This window comes from Rattus norvegicus, chromosome X, assembly GCF_021556685.1.
Source record: "Rattus norvegicus strain SHRSP/BbbUtx chromosome X, alternate assembly SHRSP_T2T, whole genome shotgun sequence".
In the NCBI taxonomy this organism is placed as follows: domain Eukaryota; kingdom Metazoa; phylum Chordata; class Mammalia; order Rodentia; family Muridae; genus Rattus; species Rattus norvegicus.
The window spans coordinates 160,013,528-160,027,803 of NC_141554.1; the positions used below are offsets into that span (position 1 = coordinate 160,013,528).

General features: G+C 43.9%; 1 protein-coding gene across 1 annotated transcript; it reads right to left on the reverse strand.

Moving 5' to 3' along the window:
• Positions 1-1,693: 1,693 nt before the first annotated feature.
• Pnma6e (PNMA family member 6E) lies at positions 1,694-6,793 on the reverse strand. Its single transcript, NM_001419111.1, has 3 exons — positions 6,630-6,793; positions 5,542-5,721; positions 1,694-4,244 (listed from the first exon to the last, which is right to left on the reverse strand). The coding sequence occupies exon 3, from the start codon at positions 4,198-4,200 to the stop codon at positions 1,918-1,920; it is 2,283 nt and encodes a 760-aa protein (NP_001406040.1). The 5' UTR covers positions 4,201-4,244; positions 5,542-5,721; positions 6,630-6,793; the 3' UTR covers positions 1,694-1,917.
• Positions 6,794-14,276: the final 7,483 nt, after the last annotated feature.

Genomic DNA, 14,276 nt, shown 5'->3' on the forward strand with positions numbered 1-14,276 from the left:
GAAGTGCTCCCTCAGAGTAACTGCTATCCCAGGTCACCAAGCAGCCTCTGTAATTGCTCAAAACCTTTACAGATCCAGTTCTATGGACATTTTGCCAAATATAATGCCCACATTTTGTATCAGGAAGCTGGACTGGCATGAGGAAGGAGATGAGTTTGAAAGACAGTCTGAGCTCTACACCCTGAGCTACATGCATCCTGGCAGCCTATGTGAGCCTAGACATTTGGCACTGTCAATGAACAAGACTGAAGGCCAGAGGAAAGAAGTATTCAAACCACCTCAGGTCACAGTGGGGCTCATACTTGGCAAAATAACAAAAAAAAAAAAAAAGCTAAAATTAGTATGACGATTTGGGTTGTCTTGAACTCCATGTATATAGCACCAGTGGTACCTTCCCTAAACTGGGAAAATCAGCATCAACAATAATTTTGCATATTTCACTACAAAGTCTAGATGTTAAGAGCAGGACCACAGTTCAGTTCTCAGCACCCATATCAGGCACCTCACAGGGACTTGCAACTCCAGCTTCTGGGTAGCTATTCTTTTGGTCTCTGCAAGCACCTGCACAAATGGCATATGTACACATACATATAAATAAAAATTGATATGGTCTTAATATGTAGCTGTAGCCCAAGCTGACCTGAAACTCCCTAAATAGCTACACCTCAATTGCGCATTTAACAAGTGCCGGGAATAGTCAAAGCCCATCCAGTCAGGCTGGCAAAACATTTCAAAAGTCCAAATCAGAGCAGTGAAATTGAACAACAAATCACGTTTGAAATAGAAGCTCTCTCCATCCCCGACTGCCCAAGTGAGTGGTGAGTCACAGCTAGAACATACAAAAATTTTATTAAACAAAAACATTTAATGAAACCATTGAAAAAGGCAAAAAACTAGTCAGGAACACACCATAGCCACTAGAGGCTGCAGTTCATTTCCCAGACTGTACTCCTCCTGCAAGCACCTTGGGGGCCCCCTATCATTTTCTCCCCTTGTGAAGATCCAAGATACTCATCTTATCAAGACAATGGCTTCTGGCAATACTCCTTTACTTTGGACGATCACCTCAAGGGGTCACATAGTGTGACTTGGCCCTGCCCAATTACTGACAAAGGTCAGTTACAGGTCTTTAGAAACCGTAACACAGGACACCCCACCACCAAGTAGAATAGGAGTCATAAACAACATAAATGGAACATCAAAACACAATGTTCAATCCCTTCCCAAGCAAGTCCACATCTTTTGCCCATGAAGATCGATCAACTGACAGTCACAAGGTGAACACAAGCAGTCCCCTGCCTTATGTTCTCCCCACTGGCTCCTGTTGCTGGATTTGGGGGGTCTCTGAAAACAACCTAGTCAAATAATGCACACATGTGGATAACAATCAGCCAGTGGCTTACATAGGTTCACACTGAGAATGGTAAGAAGTGTGTGAATATGAATGCTCTGGATTTGCTAGGTGACTATGAGGCAGATAAGAGTGACCATCCCATGGCAGAAAGCAGTCTTTGTAGACTGCAAATGAGGATGGCTGCCCGTGGTAGAAAAAAAAAGGTACCTGGAAATGTTGAGATGGCCTCTTTCTCACATCATCCAGCTAGACATTAGGCCACACATTTAAATCTAAAAGTGGGCCCTCAGCAATCTATTTTAGGCAAACCAAGCCATAACAGTTTAGGACTAGATCTGGAGGTAACACTGTCATGATAAAGGGCAACCTAGGTAACTAGATAGTGGTGGGGGCCAGGACTCCTTGGGAAGTTGAGGGAGGGAACTGGTTTAAGGTTTAAGGCTGAGCAAAACCTTTTCTGGGCCCTGCTCTACTTTTAGGGTAAAGCACAAGCCCTGGGCTTACGTTACCTACCTCTAGGACTTGGATTCTGAGGTAGGAGGAAGCCCCTAGATCCTCTGAGCCTATTTGCCAAGGAAGGACTTGGGGTGACTAGACTCCCATGCCCCATCCTCATTTTCTGACTCTTCCTTCAGCCCCTCTGTTACAGGCTGCTCTGCTTCTTGCTCTCCTTCATGGGCCACACTCTCAAGCACACTTGGGCCCTCAGTGGGCCCTGCCTGGCCTGAGCCAGCAGGGGCTGACGCATTATCATCTCTCTGGGTGACAGGGAAGGCCTTAGCTTCACCAGAATCAGGGTCTGCCTTTGTGGCACTATCACCATCAGGAGCAGCCCCAGCAGCTTGCTGAACAGCAGCAGCAGCAGCAGCCTGGCCAGCATCTTCACTGGTTGGGAGGACCTCTCTAATGGCAGGGGCAGGTTCAGCAACCCCAACACTGGCAAGGGCAGCCTGGACATCCAGCTCACCACCATGCACTTCCACTCCTTCCCCCTCCTGGGCTTCTGCATTTTCAGCCAGAGCTGCCTCCCGTGCCTCAGTCTCCCGAACAAGCCTGAGCAACCCCACAAAGCCAGGTGGCCGCCTCTCCAGCCGCATCCTCCTCAGGTTGTTCTGTAGCATCTGGTTGGGCCTGGCCCGCATCAGCACCTGCCGGGCCCTCGCCTGATCCACCATTGCAGGCTGGATGGCCCCCTTCTCCATGGCCATCTGCAGCAGACCTTCCAGGCGCATCACATAGGCAAACAGGGTCTCCTGAGGCCGCTGGGAGCAAGTCAGGAACTTGAGTCGTGCTGTCATCACGGTATCCTTGTTGCCAAACACCTGCACCAGTGCAGCGAGGCAGTCCTGAGCAGGGGTGTCTGGATGCTCTTCCAGAAGCTCACACAGGAGATCCAGGGCAGGGCCCCCCAAACTCTCCACCAGCCGCCGCCTCCTCTCTCTCTCGGATATGTGACGCCACAGGTAAAGCATGTCATTGGCATGGTCCAGCCAGCTCTCAAAAGACTGACCCCCACAGCCAGGTTCTTCCATCCCAGTGAAGTGTCTCAGCTCCTGATAGGCCATGTTTTCCAGAATGGGTTGCAGGGCTTGGCTCCACTCTCGGGTCCAGGTTCCAGCCCCATGTGCCCCTCCTGCCACATCAAAGGCCCCTTCCTCACCTGAACCTCCTGCCTCACCTGCAGCTCCTGCCAATCCTACAGCTCCTATGATCCCTGCAACTCCCATGTCCCCTGCAGCTCCCTCCTCATCTGACATTCTGGCCTCACCTGCAGCTCCTGCCTCATCCTCACCTATAGCTCCTGCTTCACCCACAGCTCCTCCACCATCCACAGATCCTTCATCCCCTGCAGAGCCCTCATCGCTCCCAGACTCCTCATCCCCTGCAGACCCCTCTTCACCTGCCCCTGCCTCTAAAACTCCTCCCTCTCCTGCAGCTCCCACCTCACCTGCAGCTCCCACCCAACTCATACCTCCTATAACACCTGCAACCCCCATGTCACCTCCAGCCCCTTCCTCATCAGACATTCTGGCAGCCCCTGCCTCAACTACATCATCTTCCTCATCCATAGCCCCCTCACCTGGCAGTCGTGCTTCACCTATAATTCCTGCCTCATATATAACTTCAGCCTCATCTATGACTCCTCCTTCATCTTCTACTCCGTCCTCATCTGACAAGCCTGCCTCAGCTGCAGCTCCTCCCTCCACTGCTCTTCCTGTCTCACCTGCTCCTCTCTCCTGCTCTGCTCCTTCCTCATCCACAGCTCCTTCCTCCTGTAGGAAGGAGTCAGGAGTGGCAGCTCTTCCTCCTGCCTTACCTGCTCCCTCCTTGCAAGACACTCTTGCCTCATCTGCAGCTCCTTCCTCAGCTGTTCCTCCTGCCTCACCCACAGCTCCTATCTCATCTACATGTCCTTCCCCAACTGAAGTTCCTGACCTACCTGAAACTCCTACCCCACCTGAAGCCCCTTCCAAAGCTTGCCCATGAGCCTGTGCAGGGAAACTGAATGTATCCTGTGACTCAACTTCAGGGACTGGAGGAAGGAAGATCACACTCCAGGACCCCCTATTATTTGGTATTTGTTGGGGGATCAAACTTTGGTTTAAATTGTCAGCGAATTCAACCAAAGCGACCTTTGCCCCAATCTCCTTTCTGAAGACTTTGCCAAGCACTCGGTACCTGCCCAGGGGCCTGAGGGCAGCCTGCACTGCCTCCTGAAATTCTTCTTCACCACAGTCATCGGGGATGCCCAGGATAAGCAGTGAGCGCTGGGCATTGACACCCATCCACCCACACCAGTCCTGCAGAATCGCCAGTGCCATAGCAGTGAACTTAGGAGGTAACATGACCAGACAGGGGTGTGTCTGATTGCACTAGTCTCTTCCTCAGCCTGGGAGTGAAAAACAAAAACAAAATAAAACAAAACAGAAAGACATGTTAGTGTCAGGCAATCCAAGCCCCACCAAGGTTCCCCATAAAGTGTGGGGCCAGTCCTACTCCTTTTCCATTTTGTTTGATTTTAAGAAATTCTTTGACAAATTAAATCTGTTTCTAATATACAGGGGTGGTTATATTTCACATTTTACCTGGTGGCAGATCTTAATATCTCCCTAAGGAACTTACAGTGTTCAAATTCTGGTATAAACCTGCACCTAATATTCCATTCTCTTTTCATGTCTGCATAGCCTGCCATAGTCTCTTCTTTTTCATTATTGATACTACTTTTTGTTCTCTTATCTTGATTAGTAGTGCTTACCAATTTTACAACTTTCAAGAGACATTTGTGTTGTTTGCATATATTTTCTGTAGCTGATTTCTACATTTATAGGCAACATTTCTTCATTTGACTCTTTAAATTAGAATTGCTCTTGGCTCTTGTTTCTTTAAATGGATCGTTAGGTCACTATCTTAGGCATTTGTTCTTCACTTTTTATTGTACCTTTAAAACCTAGTGTACGTACAAACTTTTATGTATGTGGGTATATGTATCTCATCAAGTGCCACATTAAGAGTTCAAATGAGAACTTTCAGGAATCAGTAAAATTCCACCTGGTCAGCCTAGGGAATCAAACTCAATTTGTCAGGAGCCTTTACTTTCTCAGTAATCTCGCTAGCCTATATTTGTTTTGTTCTAATAAAAACATGTAAAATAGTTTTCTGCTAATCATTTCTTTAGTTTCCCTTCTAATTTGCAGTTTTTGTTAAATTTGAAATAATTTCTTCTAACTAAATTTATCTACAACATACAAAGTAAATAATACTTTCATTGACCCACGGAATTCCAAATATTTAGCCATTAAGACCTTGCCAGATGTTCCACTACCACAAACACTACAAAAAATTAGACATTATTAATTTCACATAGAATTGTCACCATGGTCTAAAACAGTTGCAGATTCAAAGCAATCATTAAATACTTAGTATTTTCCCAGGATAGAATTTCTAGCCTCAAGTGATACTCTTGCCTCAGTCTCTTGAATATCTGAGTACAGGCCCACATTACTGCCTATAGCTTATAAATAATTTTTTAAAATTTTTATTGCACAATACATATATGGTCTATCTAGGAAACTATAAAATGTATGGCACTGCTATTCATGTAGTTGCTTCCAACTACAAAAGGGATTTGTGGGATCGTCAAACATTTCAAATCCCAAGTGCAGAGCATCAGCCCACAGCAGTATTACCTCTCTCCACACAGCAGTTCAAGTGTAGCCACTAAGAGTTTCTGGTCTTCATATTCATCCCAGGATGCCAGTCAGCCTTGCCTTCTGCATCTCCACCCCCAGCCAGGGACCAGCTTTTCCAATCAGCCTCACCCCGAACATGCCACCACCAAACTCTGTCCACCTGGCAGCTACAAGGTCCTGCACATGATAACACACAATTGCAATCAGCCTACAGCAAGCTTCTTTAGGCCGGAAAGCAGGGTGCTTAAATATTATTGATCTCCTCTCGCTTCTCAAAACCAAAAAGCTGTGAACAAGCCGGCAGCCATTCACTTATTCACCACTCCAACCAAAACCAGGAGCCCTCTCTTATCACTTTCAGAACTGAGGCACCCCTGCTCCAGCATCTTAACACTTATGTAACCCACCGCCTAAAAGCCTAGCGTTGTCCCTCCAAACGGGAGCTAATGCCTCATTTCCATGCTCGGTTGTTGCCCCACCCCCCTCTCTTTCCTCCATACTGAGGCTGGCCGCCATGTTGTGCGCCGAAGGCACCCTTCCCCACCCCCAAGGAACCACCAGATGTTAGCCCGCCAAAGACCAGATGCGCATGCGCAAGCGTGCTTTCTCCACAGAGAGATCTCAGCGGTGGGCACCCTTCACTCAGTGGTGGGCACCCTTCACTCAGTGGCTTAGCCTCTCAATCCTCAGTCATACCGCAACCCCTCATCCACATCTAAGTCCCTAAAGGCAGGCAAACACGCCAGGGCTCTGTCCCACGGGACCCTCCCAACCGCCAACATCCAGAGGCCTAGGCCACCTCGTGTCACTACTCTCCCCCGTAAGGTTGCCTATACCTGAACACTGCCCTCTGACCCCTTACACAGCCCGCAGTGATGACCACTCCTCAGCCTCCTGTGTCCCCCACCTCTTATCCTCCACTTCCTAGCCACAAGCGACCAGACTACGACAGACACACGAGGCCTCACTCGGGTGTGTCCGGCCGGGCCCACTGTACACCCTCGCTGTACCTCACTATGGCAACCGCACAGCACCCTGCCTGTGTCTCAAAGGCAACTAAGGTCTAGGTCAACCAATGTCCCTACCTGGTTGTTCACTTTCCTCCACTCTGCTGTCCTCAGGAATCCCAAGGGCAAATGTCTCAAATCGCATATGCGGAGAAGGCGAAGAGACGTGTGAAGCTCTCAATCGCCCAAGGAGCTCCCAGAAACCCCTATTTCTCCCAGAAACCTCCTCTCCACATCGAAGGAAATTCTGGAACTCTCTGTGGCAAGTGATTGGATCTAGAGCTCTCGGAGGCGGAGCCAGTATTAACGGGAACAAGTACACCAATGTGAAGGCTTGATATGGCAAAGCTTGAGATGCCCAGAAGCAATAGGCACACTCATTGGTCCTTGCTCTCCAACTAGTCATTTAGGTGGGGGTGTAAAGAAGCTGCTTTATACTATGGCCGACTTCATTAGAATACATCTTAAAGCTTTCTTATTCAGTGGAAAACCATAAATTTTATGTGTTCCCAATAAACCTGCTCACATGTCATGATAACGTTTAATCATAGCTGATAGTTTTTATCCTTTCTTTTCTGTTATTAATGCCACATTTTGACGTAGCTTTCGTGAACACACAGGTTCGATCCTCAACACAGCACAAACCTGAAAGTAGCAGTGAACACTAGACATCCTGGCACTTGGGTAGTAGAGGAAGGAAGATTACGAGTTTAGAGTCATCCTCAGCTACATAAAGACTTCAAGACCAGCTTCGGCTACACGACACTGTCTGGAAAAAACAAAAGGAAATTTTAAAAAGTTTATTCATTGCCAGGTGTGCTGTAGAGTCGGTTAAATTAATCAAAGCCAGATTGCACAATTTAGAAAGACTTTGACGAAATAAAAAGGGGAAAGAAAAAAGAAAATGACCTCCTCATGAAGTACAGTGCTTACCTCCATGCACAAGGTCCTATGTTCAATTCTCAAGAGTCCCACAAAAGCAAAAATAAAAAATAAAACCATTTCCATTTTATTAAATTATTGGATTATTATTGTTTGCTTTTTGTATTACATCTCTTATTATCGCCCCATTGGAATCTTTTAATTGACTTTCTTAGTGACCAAAAGATTTAGGTTTTGGTGGTGGTGGCGGTGATGGTGGTGGTGATGGTGGTGGTGGTGGTGGTGGTGGTGGTGGTGGTGGTGGTGGTTTTGGTTTTGTTCTTTACCCATACAGAACTCTGCATCAACTCCAGAGTAGCTGGATTTACAGGTGTAAATTGGACCATTGGACCTGGCCTACTTTCCTTCAAGAATTTTATCCTCTCTGTGTTTTTTTCTCTTCCCTGGGATTCCTTATACACATTGATTAGACTTTATATCTCCCCACAGCACTTCACAGGTCTGTTATTTTCATTTCTTTCTTTCTCTTTTCTTCCTTCCTTCCTTCCTTCCTCCCTTCCTCCCTTCCTTCCTTCCTTCCTTCCTTCTTTCCTTCCTTTCATCTCTTGTCCTTTTAGCTTCCCAGGAAGGATAATTTCTCTTCATCTATGTTCAGCATTTTTTTATTCCTTTTTTTCTGTGATCTACAAACTGCTAGAATTATCAGGTGAAAATTACATTTTAGTCAATTTTTGTCAACTGTAAACTCATAATTAATTATTTTATCTTTGGTTCTCAATTTACACCCCTAAGACATCCTGTAACTCACTGTGTAGCCCAGCCTAGCTACGAAATTGCAGCTATCCTCTGTGTCTTGACCTTTGAAGTACTGAGTTTACAGATATATGCCATTATACCTAACTCATAACTGGATTTTTTTCCCTGCTGAAAATCTCTTTTGAAAGTTACTATAAGCATGATTTATGTCCTTAATGGTCTTTCTAAATATTTTCTTGCTTTGTATACTAGCATACAAAGTATTATATATCATTATGGAATTTTTTTGACACAAGTGTGTTTTAGTATATTCTTCCTCCAGCCACTCAAATCCACCCTTGGATTGTCTCTTTTCTTCCTTTATGTCCCATACCTCATCCTTCTTGTAACCTATTTTTACCCTCTTATGGTGTACTTTCTAGTTGTTGCTGTTTTTAGGTTTTATCTACATTTAAACTATATTTATATGTTATATGTGTATGATACAGGTTAGGTGCTGAATATGAGAGAAAATAGTTTTTAACTTTCTGTGTTTGCATTGCATAACTTAATACTATACTTTCCAGATCCAACTGTTTTCCTGAAATTTCCTGTTTCACTGTAATTTTCTTTACAATGGTAAAAAAAATTCTGTTGCGTATCCATTCATCTGTTGATGGACATCTGACTTTTCTTTTCCTTGCTATGATGGATAGAGCACCAATAAATATTGATGTGCAAGTATCTCTATAGTATATGTTCAGGAGAGGTATAGTTGTGTCATATGGTAATTATATTTTTTAGTGTTTTGGGAAAACGATCATACTGAGTTCCATAATAGCTACACTAGTTTGCACATCCACCAGCAGTGAATAAGAGTTTCCTCCCTACTACCTCACCCACATGAGCGTTGATTGTCAGATTTCTTTATGGCAGCCATTCTGACTTGGTGAGGTGAAATTTCAAAGTAGTTTTAATTTCTATATCACTAATGACTAGGGATGTTGAACACTTAAAAACACTTAATGGCCACTGTTTTTGAGAACTGTTTATTCATTTCCCTAGCTGATTTCTTAATTGCCAGGAGATTTGTTTGTATATTTAACTTTTGTCATTCTTTTTTAATTCTGTATATTAGACCCCTGTCTGAAATATAGCTGCTGAAGTTTCCTTTGCTGTGGATAAGCTTTTAAATTTCATTTTTCTAATACCTTGTTTCATTTTTGTTTGTATTTTTGACATTTTGACTATGACATGTCATAGAATTTCTTCTTTGATCATGTCTATTAGGGTTATGAATGTCTCTTGTGTTTGTATTTCTACTTCACTCATTAGACTTGGGGAGTTTTCTGCTGCAATTCCCCTAGATGATCTGTCTATTCCTTTAGAATTTATCTCTGAGCATCTTCTACAGCATGAATTTGTCCTCTTGAATGAATCCCAGACTTCTTGGAATTACTATTCCTTAACTTTTATCCTTACATGAGTCTGTTTGTATTGTGTCTTCACTATTTCTTTCATCCAGAAATTTGTTCTTCTCCATGATCTTGTGTTTCCACATTTCCCAGTGTGGTTCTATTTCATTTTCAGTATTTCTGTTTGGACCATTTTAAATGTTTCAGTTTCCTTGTTGAAATTTTCCTTTAAAAATTCTTCTCAAATTGTTAACTACTTAATTCACTTTCAAGACAGCCTCACTGGGAGATGCCTGGATACCTTGGTTCATACATGCATTTTCCTGTTTGAATTTTCTATTTGGTTTTAAATTCTTTTTTAAAGAGCTGGATTCTTTCTCAAGCATTTCAGCTATTTCTGTGGTTATTTGGTTACATTAGGAGATTGGGACTGAGCCACAGGAGCAAAACTCCTGGTCCCTCTGTGAACTCTGGAAGCACTTGGGTCAAAGGCTAGATCCCACAATGACCTCGGAAAACACGGGAGTCAAAGACCTGATCCTACAGTGAACTCTGGGAGCATTGGAATCAAAACACCATCCCATGGTGAACTCTTGGAATACTGAGCCAAATACTTGGACCTATGGAGTTAACTAGATACTCAAACAAACTTTATATGCCAAATTCTGTGCTCTCTGCCTAATTCTTTCTTTTCTGTAATCACTTTTCTTCCATGTCACACTGAAGTCAGCCTCTTAGTTTTAGCTATAGAGTCTGGTATCCTCTGGGTACACAAAAGCAAGAGACTCAATTACTTGTCCCTCCATAAAAAATATCAACACACCTATGATTGCTTTGTCTCTTGTACTGTATGGGAGTTTTACTTCTAATATTTGTCATATTTGTTACCTACAGAAGGTGGATGTGAAAGGGGCTGTTCCACCATAACTGAAGGCAAAGGCTATATCTTAGGTTTCTCTTACTGTGACAAAATATCATGACTGACTCATAAAAGAAAGAGTTGAATTGGGCATATGGTTTCAGGGTCTATGATAGCAGAGTGAAGACACAGAAACAAGTGGCTGAAAACAATCAGCTGAAACTGCCACACCTCCTCATCTTTCCCAAACAGTTCCATTAACTGGGAACCAAATATTCAAACACATGAGCCTATTGGGACCATTCTCATTCAAACCACCACATTCCGTGCCCTGGACCTGATAAACTCGTTGCCATATTATATAATACAAAACACATTTAGTCCAGCTTCAAAATTTCTTACGGTCTTTCAATCTCAACACTGTTTCAAGGTCTAAAGCTCAAAAATCTAAGACTTGAAGCAATCTTTTAACTGTAAACCCCTGTTAAATCAAAACGCAAATTATATATTTGCATCATGCAATGTTAAAGAATATAAACTTCCCAAAAGGAGGAATTGGAGCATACTGAAGAAATATTTGACCAAAGCAAAATCAAAACTAACATGGCAAAGTCTAAATCTTGTAGTTCCCTGTCTGATAGATGGCTTAGGAAGTTCCACTCTTCCAGCTTTGCTGCCTGCAGCATACTTCTCTCTCAAGGGCTGCTTCTACTCCCTGTCTGTAACTCTCTTTGGCAGATGTCTCATGGATCTAGAATCTCCAACTTCTTGGGGGTCTTTAATACAATCTAGGTTTCGCTTTCACAGCTTCATGAAATGACCTCTCAGGGACTCCATGTAGAGACTCTTCTGCCTTCAGTTGCTTTCCTTAACCATAGAGGAAGATTCCACAAACTCTTTAATGTATATATCCTTCATACTCTAAAGCCAGAACCACAAAGCCCCATGGCAAATGCTGCTAACTTTGGCTACCTGTTTGGGATGGATCTTTGTCTCCTTTCTTGAATTATGTTTGCATAAGCTTTGATTTGTTGTTTTTGTGGAACAAAAAATGCTTTAAGCCTTTTTCTTTCATAAGTTGGAAGCTTAGCAAAGTGGGATCTTGCCCTAAAGTCACCATTACCTTTACTCCCTTTTGGATCAGAAATCTCCTTTCAGAACAAGCCTTAGTTACAACATTAAATTCCCTCATACTCTTTTTCTCTACAGCCTGTACATTTTGTAGATTGGATTTTTTGGTGTTTGTTTGTTTATTTGTTTTTGCCCCGATTGCTCTTTTTTCTGTAGAACTCTGCAAGAGTGGTTACTAATAACGATCCAACGAGTTAATATTTGGCTGTTTTGAGATCTCTTCTGCCAACAATGTGAATCCAAAACTTTTCAATTTAGCCTAAGCCATATTCTTGGGACAAGAGTGAAAGGCAACATTCTTTGCCAAAATATCATGAGAATGGTCTCTAGTCCCTTTTGAAAGCTCTTAAACTGGGCCTCTATAATTTACATTGTTCTTAGCCCTATTGTCTTCCAAGCTCCTCTTAGGATGGCTCATCAAGCCCCACTTACTGAATTCAACCACATTCCTCAAAGTTCCAAAGTCTTCCACATACCTGTCAAAAAACACCATGGATGGGTCTACCACAGCAATAGCCCACTCCCTGGCACCAGTTTCAGTCTTAGGTTTGTACTGCTGTGAGAAAATACCATGGCCAAGGCAACTTACAAATGAAAGAGGTTAATTGGGCTTGTAGTTCCAGAGGGCTGGGATCTAAGATGGCAGAGTAACGAATGGCAACAGGTGGCTGGAGCAACAACTGAGAGCTCACATACTGATCCAAGTAGAAAGCAGAGAGCAAAGGAATAGTGCGAGCTTTTGAAACCACAAAGCCCACGACCAGTGACACACCTTCTCCAACAAGGCCACACCTCATAATCCTTACCAAACAGTTCCACCAACTGGACACCAAGCATTCAAACACACAAGGCAATGGAAACAATTCTCCTAAAGAAGAAAACCAACACAAGCTGACTTAATATGTTTCATTTATTATATGGTTGGTTGGTTGTCATTGCTGCTTTCAACAATCTTGCTTTAAAGCCCTGACTTGCCTGTAATTCACTTTATAGCCCATGATGACCATGAGCTTGCAGCTATTGCCCCTTCCTCTTCCCCCCAAGTATTAAGATTACTAGCCTGTGCCACCATACTCAGCTATGATTTAAGTTTAACAAGAACACTTGGGACTGTACGATTGAAAGAGCCCACAAACTGTCTGTGATGATTTGAGTGAAAACATGTTTCTCACAGTCTGCAGTATTGAGTTGGTTCCCAACTGGTGGTGCTGTTCGTGGAGATTTAGGTGGTAGAGTGTTGCTAAAAAACATATGACGTGAGCTTTGAAATTATGCTTTGTGTTATGCTGCTTCCAGTTCATTCTTTCTGCTTCACGTTTGCTGTTGAGGATGTGAGCTCTCAGCTTTCTGCTCCTATCACTACGTTTTCCCAATATGATGGACTCTCAGCCTTCTGAAACCATAAGCTATAATAAACTCTCTTAGTCCATAAGTTGTTTTGGTCATAGTGTTTTTAATCACAGTGTCTTAGTGATATATTGCTGTCAAGAGACACCATGACCATGGAAACTCCTATAAAAGAAAACATTTAATTGAAATTTCCTTATACTTTTAAAGGTTTAGTCCAGTTTGATCGTGGTGGGGGAAAGGTGGCATGCAGGCAGGCATGGTGCTGGAGAGGTAGCTGAGAATTCTATATCCAGATCCACAGGCAGCAGGAAGAGAGTGATATTGGGCCTGGCTTGAGCTTTTGAAACCTCAAGGCCCACACCCAGTGACACATTTCTTCCCAAAAGGCCGTACCTACTCAGAAAATCCTTCCCTGATGACTACGCATTCAAATATACAAGACATTTTTATTCAAACCAACACACAGCAACAAAAACATAACTAATGCATTGGCTTCAAGTATTATTTATTTAAATCACTCATGGCACCTAAAACAGAAGCTTCACATGTGTCTAAAAGTATTATTTTAGGGCCAACAAGATGACTCAGCAAGTTTAGATGCTTTCTGACAAGCCTGATGACCTGAGTTTGGTATCTGGAATATACCTAGTAGGAGAGAACTCACACAAGTTTCACGAGCTGTCTCTTAATTCTGCTCTCTGAAATGGAGGCTGGACTTCATGACTCACTTGTAATAAACCAGAATGGTTGCCCAGGCTCCTTGGAATGGCCAAAGCCAAAGGGAGGGGCATTGCCAAGGCGGTCTCCACACCAGTTTAGTGACCCTAACAGTTGTGGGCACAAAGAGCACTGGCCCCCAGATCAAACTGTCCTTAAAATACTTTAAGGTCCCCTGATCGCCTCAGGGATGAGTAGTATCTTGGGGTGGACAGCAGATGAGCAGAGCCTGGAAGGGACCTGACTCCCACAGCTCTAGAGCTCTAGAGTCTAAAGTCAGTGACATCCTTTAGAGGGGCTGAGGGAGGACCCTTCCCACCTCTTCTAGCAGTTCCACCTGTCCCTTGGCTGTGGCCACACACCCCTACCACCTTGCCTTTTCCTTCTGTGTGTCTCTGGACCTCTGTCACTGGACTTGGGGCCACCTGGATCATCAGGGTGATAGTGTCTCTCCATCTTTAAGGGGACAACATCCTCAAAGATCTGTCTCTTGTGTGTGGCCACATTCACAGATACTGGGAATAAGGGGGTGCTCACATTACTCTGGGGCACAGACCTGGGTACACCTGTCCAGCAGTCCCAGTGAGCAGGCATCTTTTCATTGAAACCCACAGCTGAGGGTCCCTGGGGTCCTCC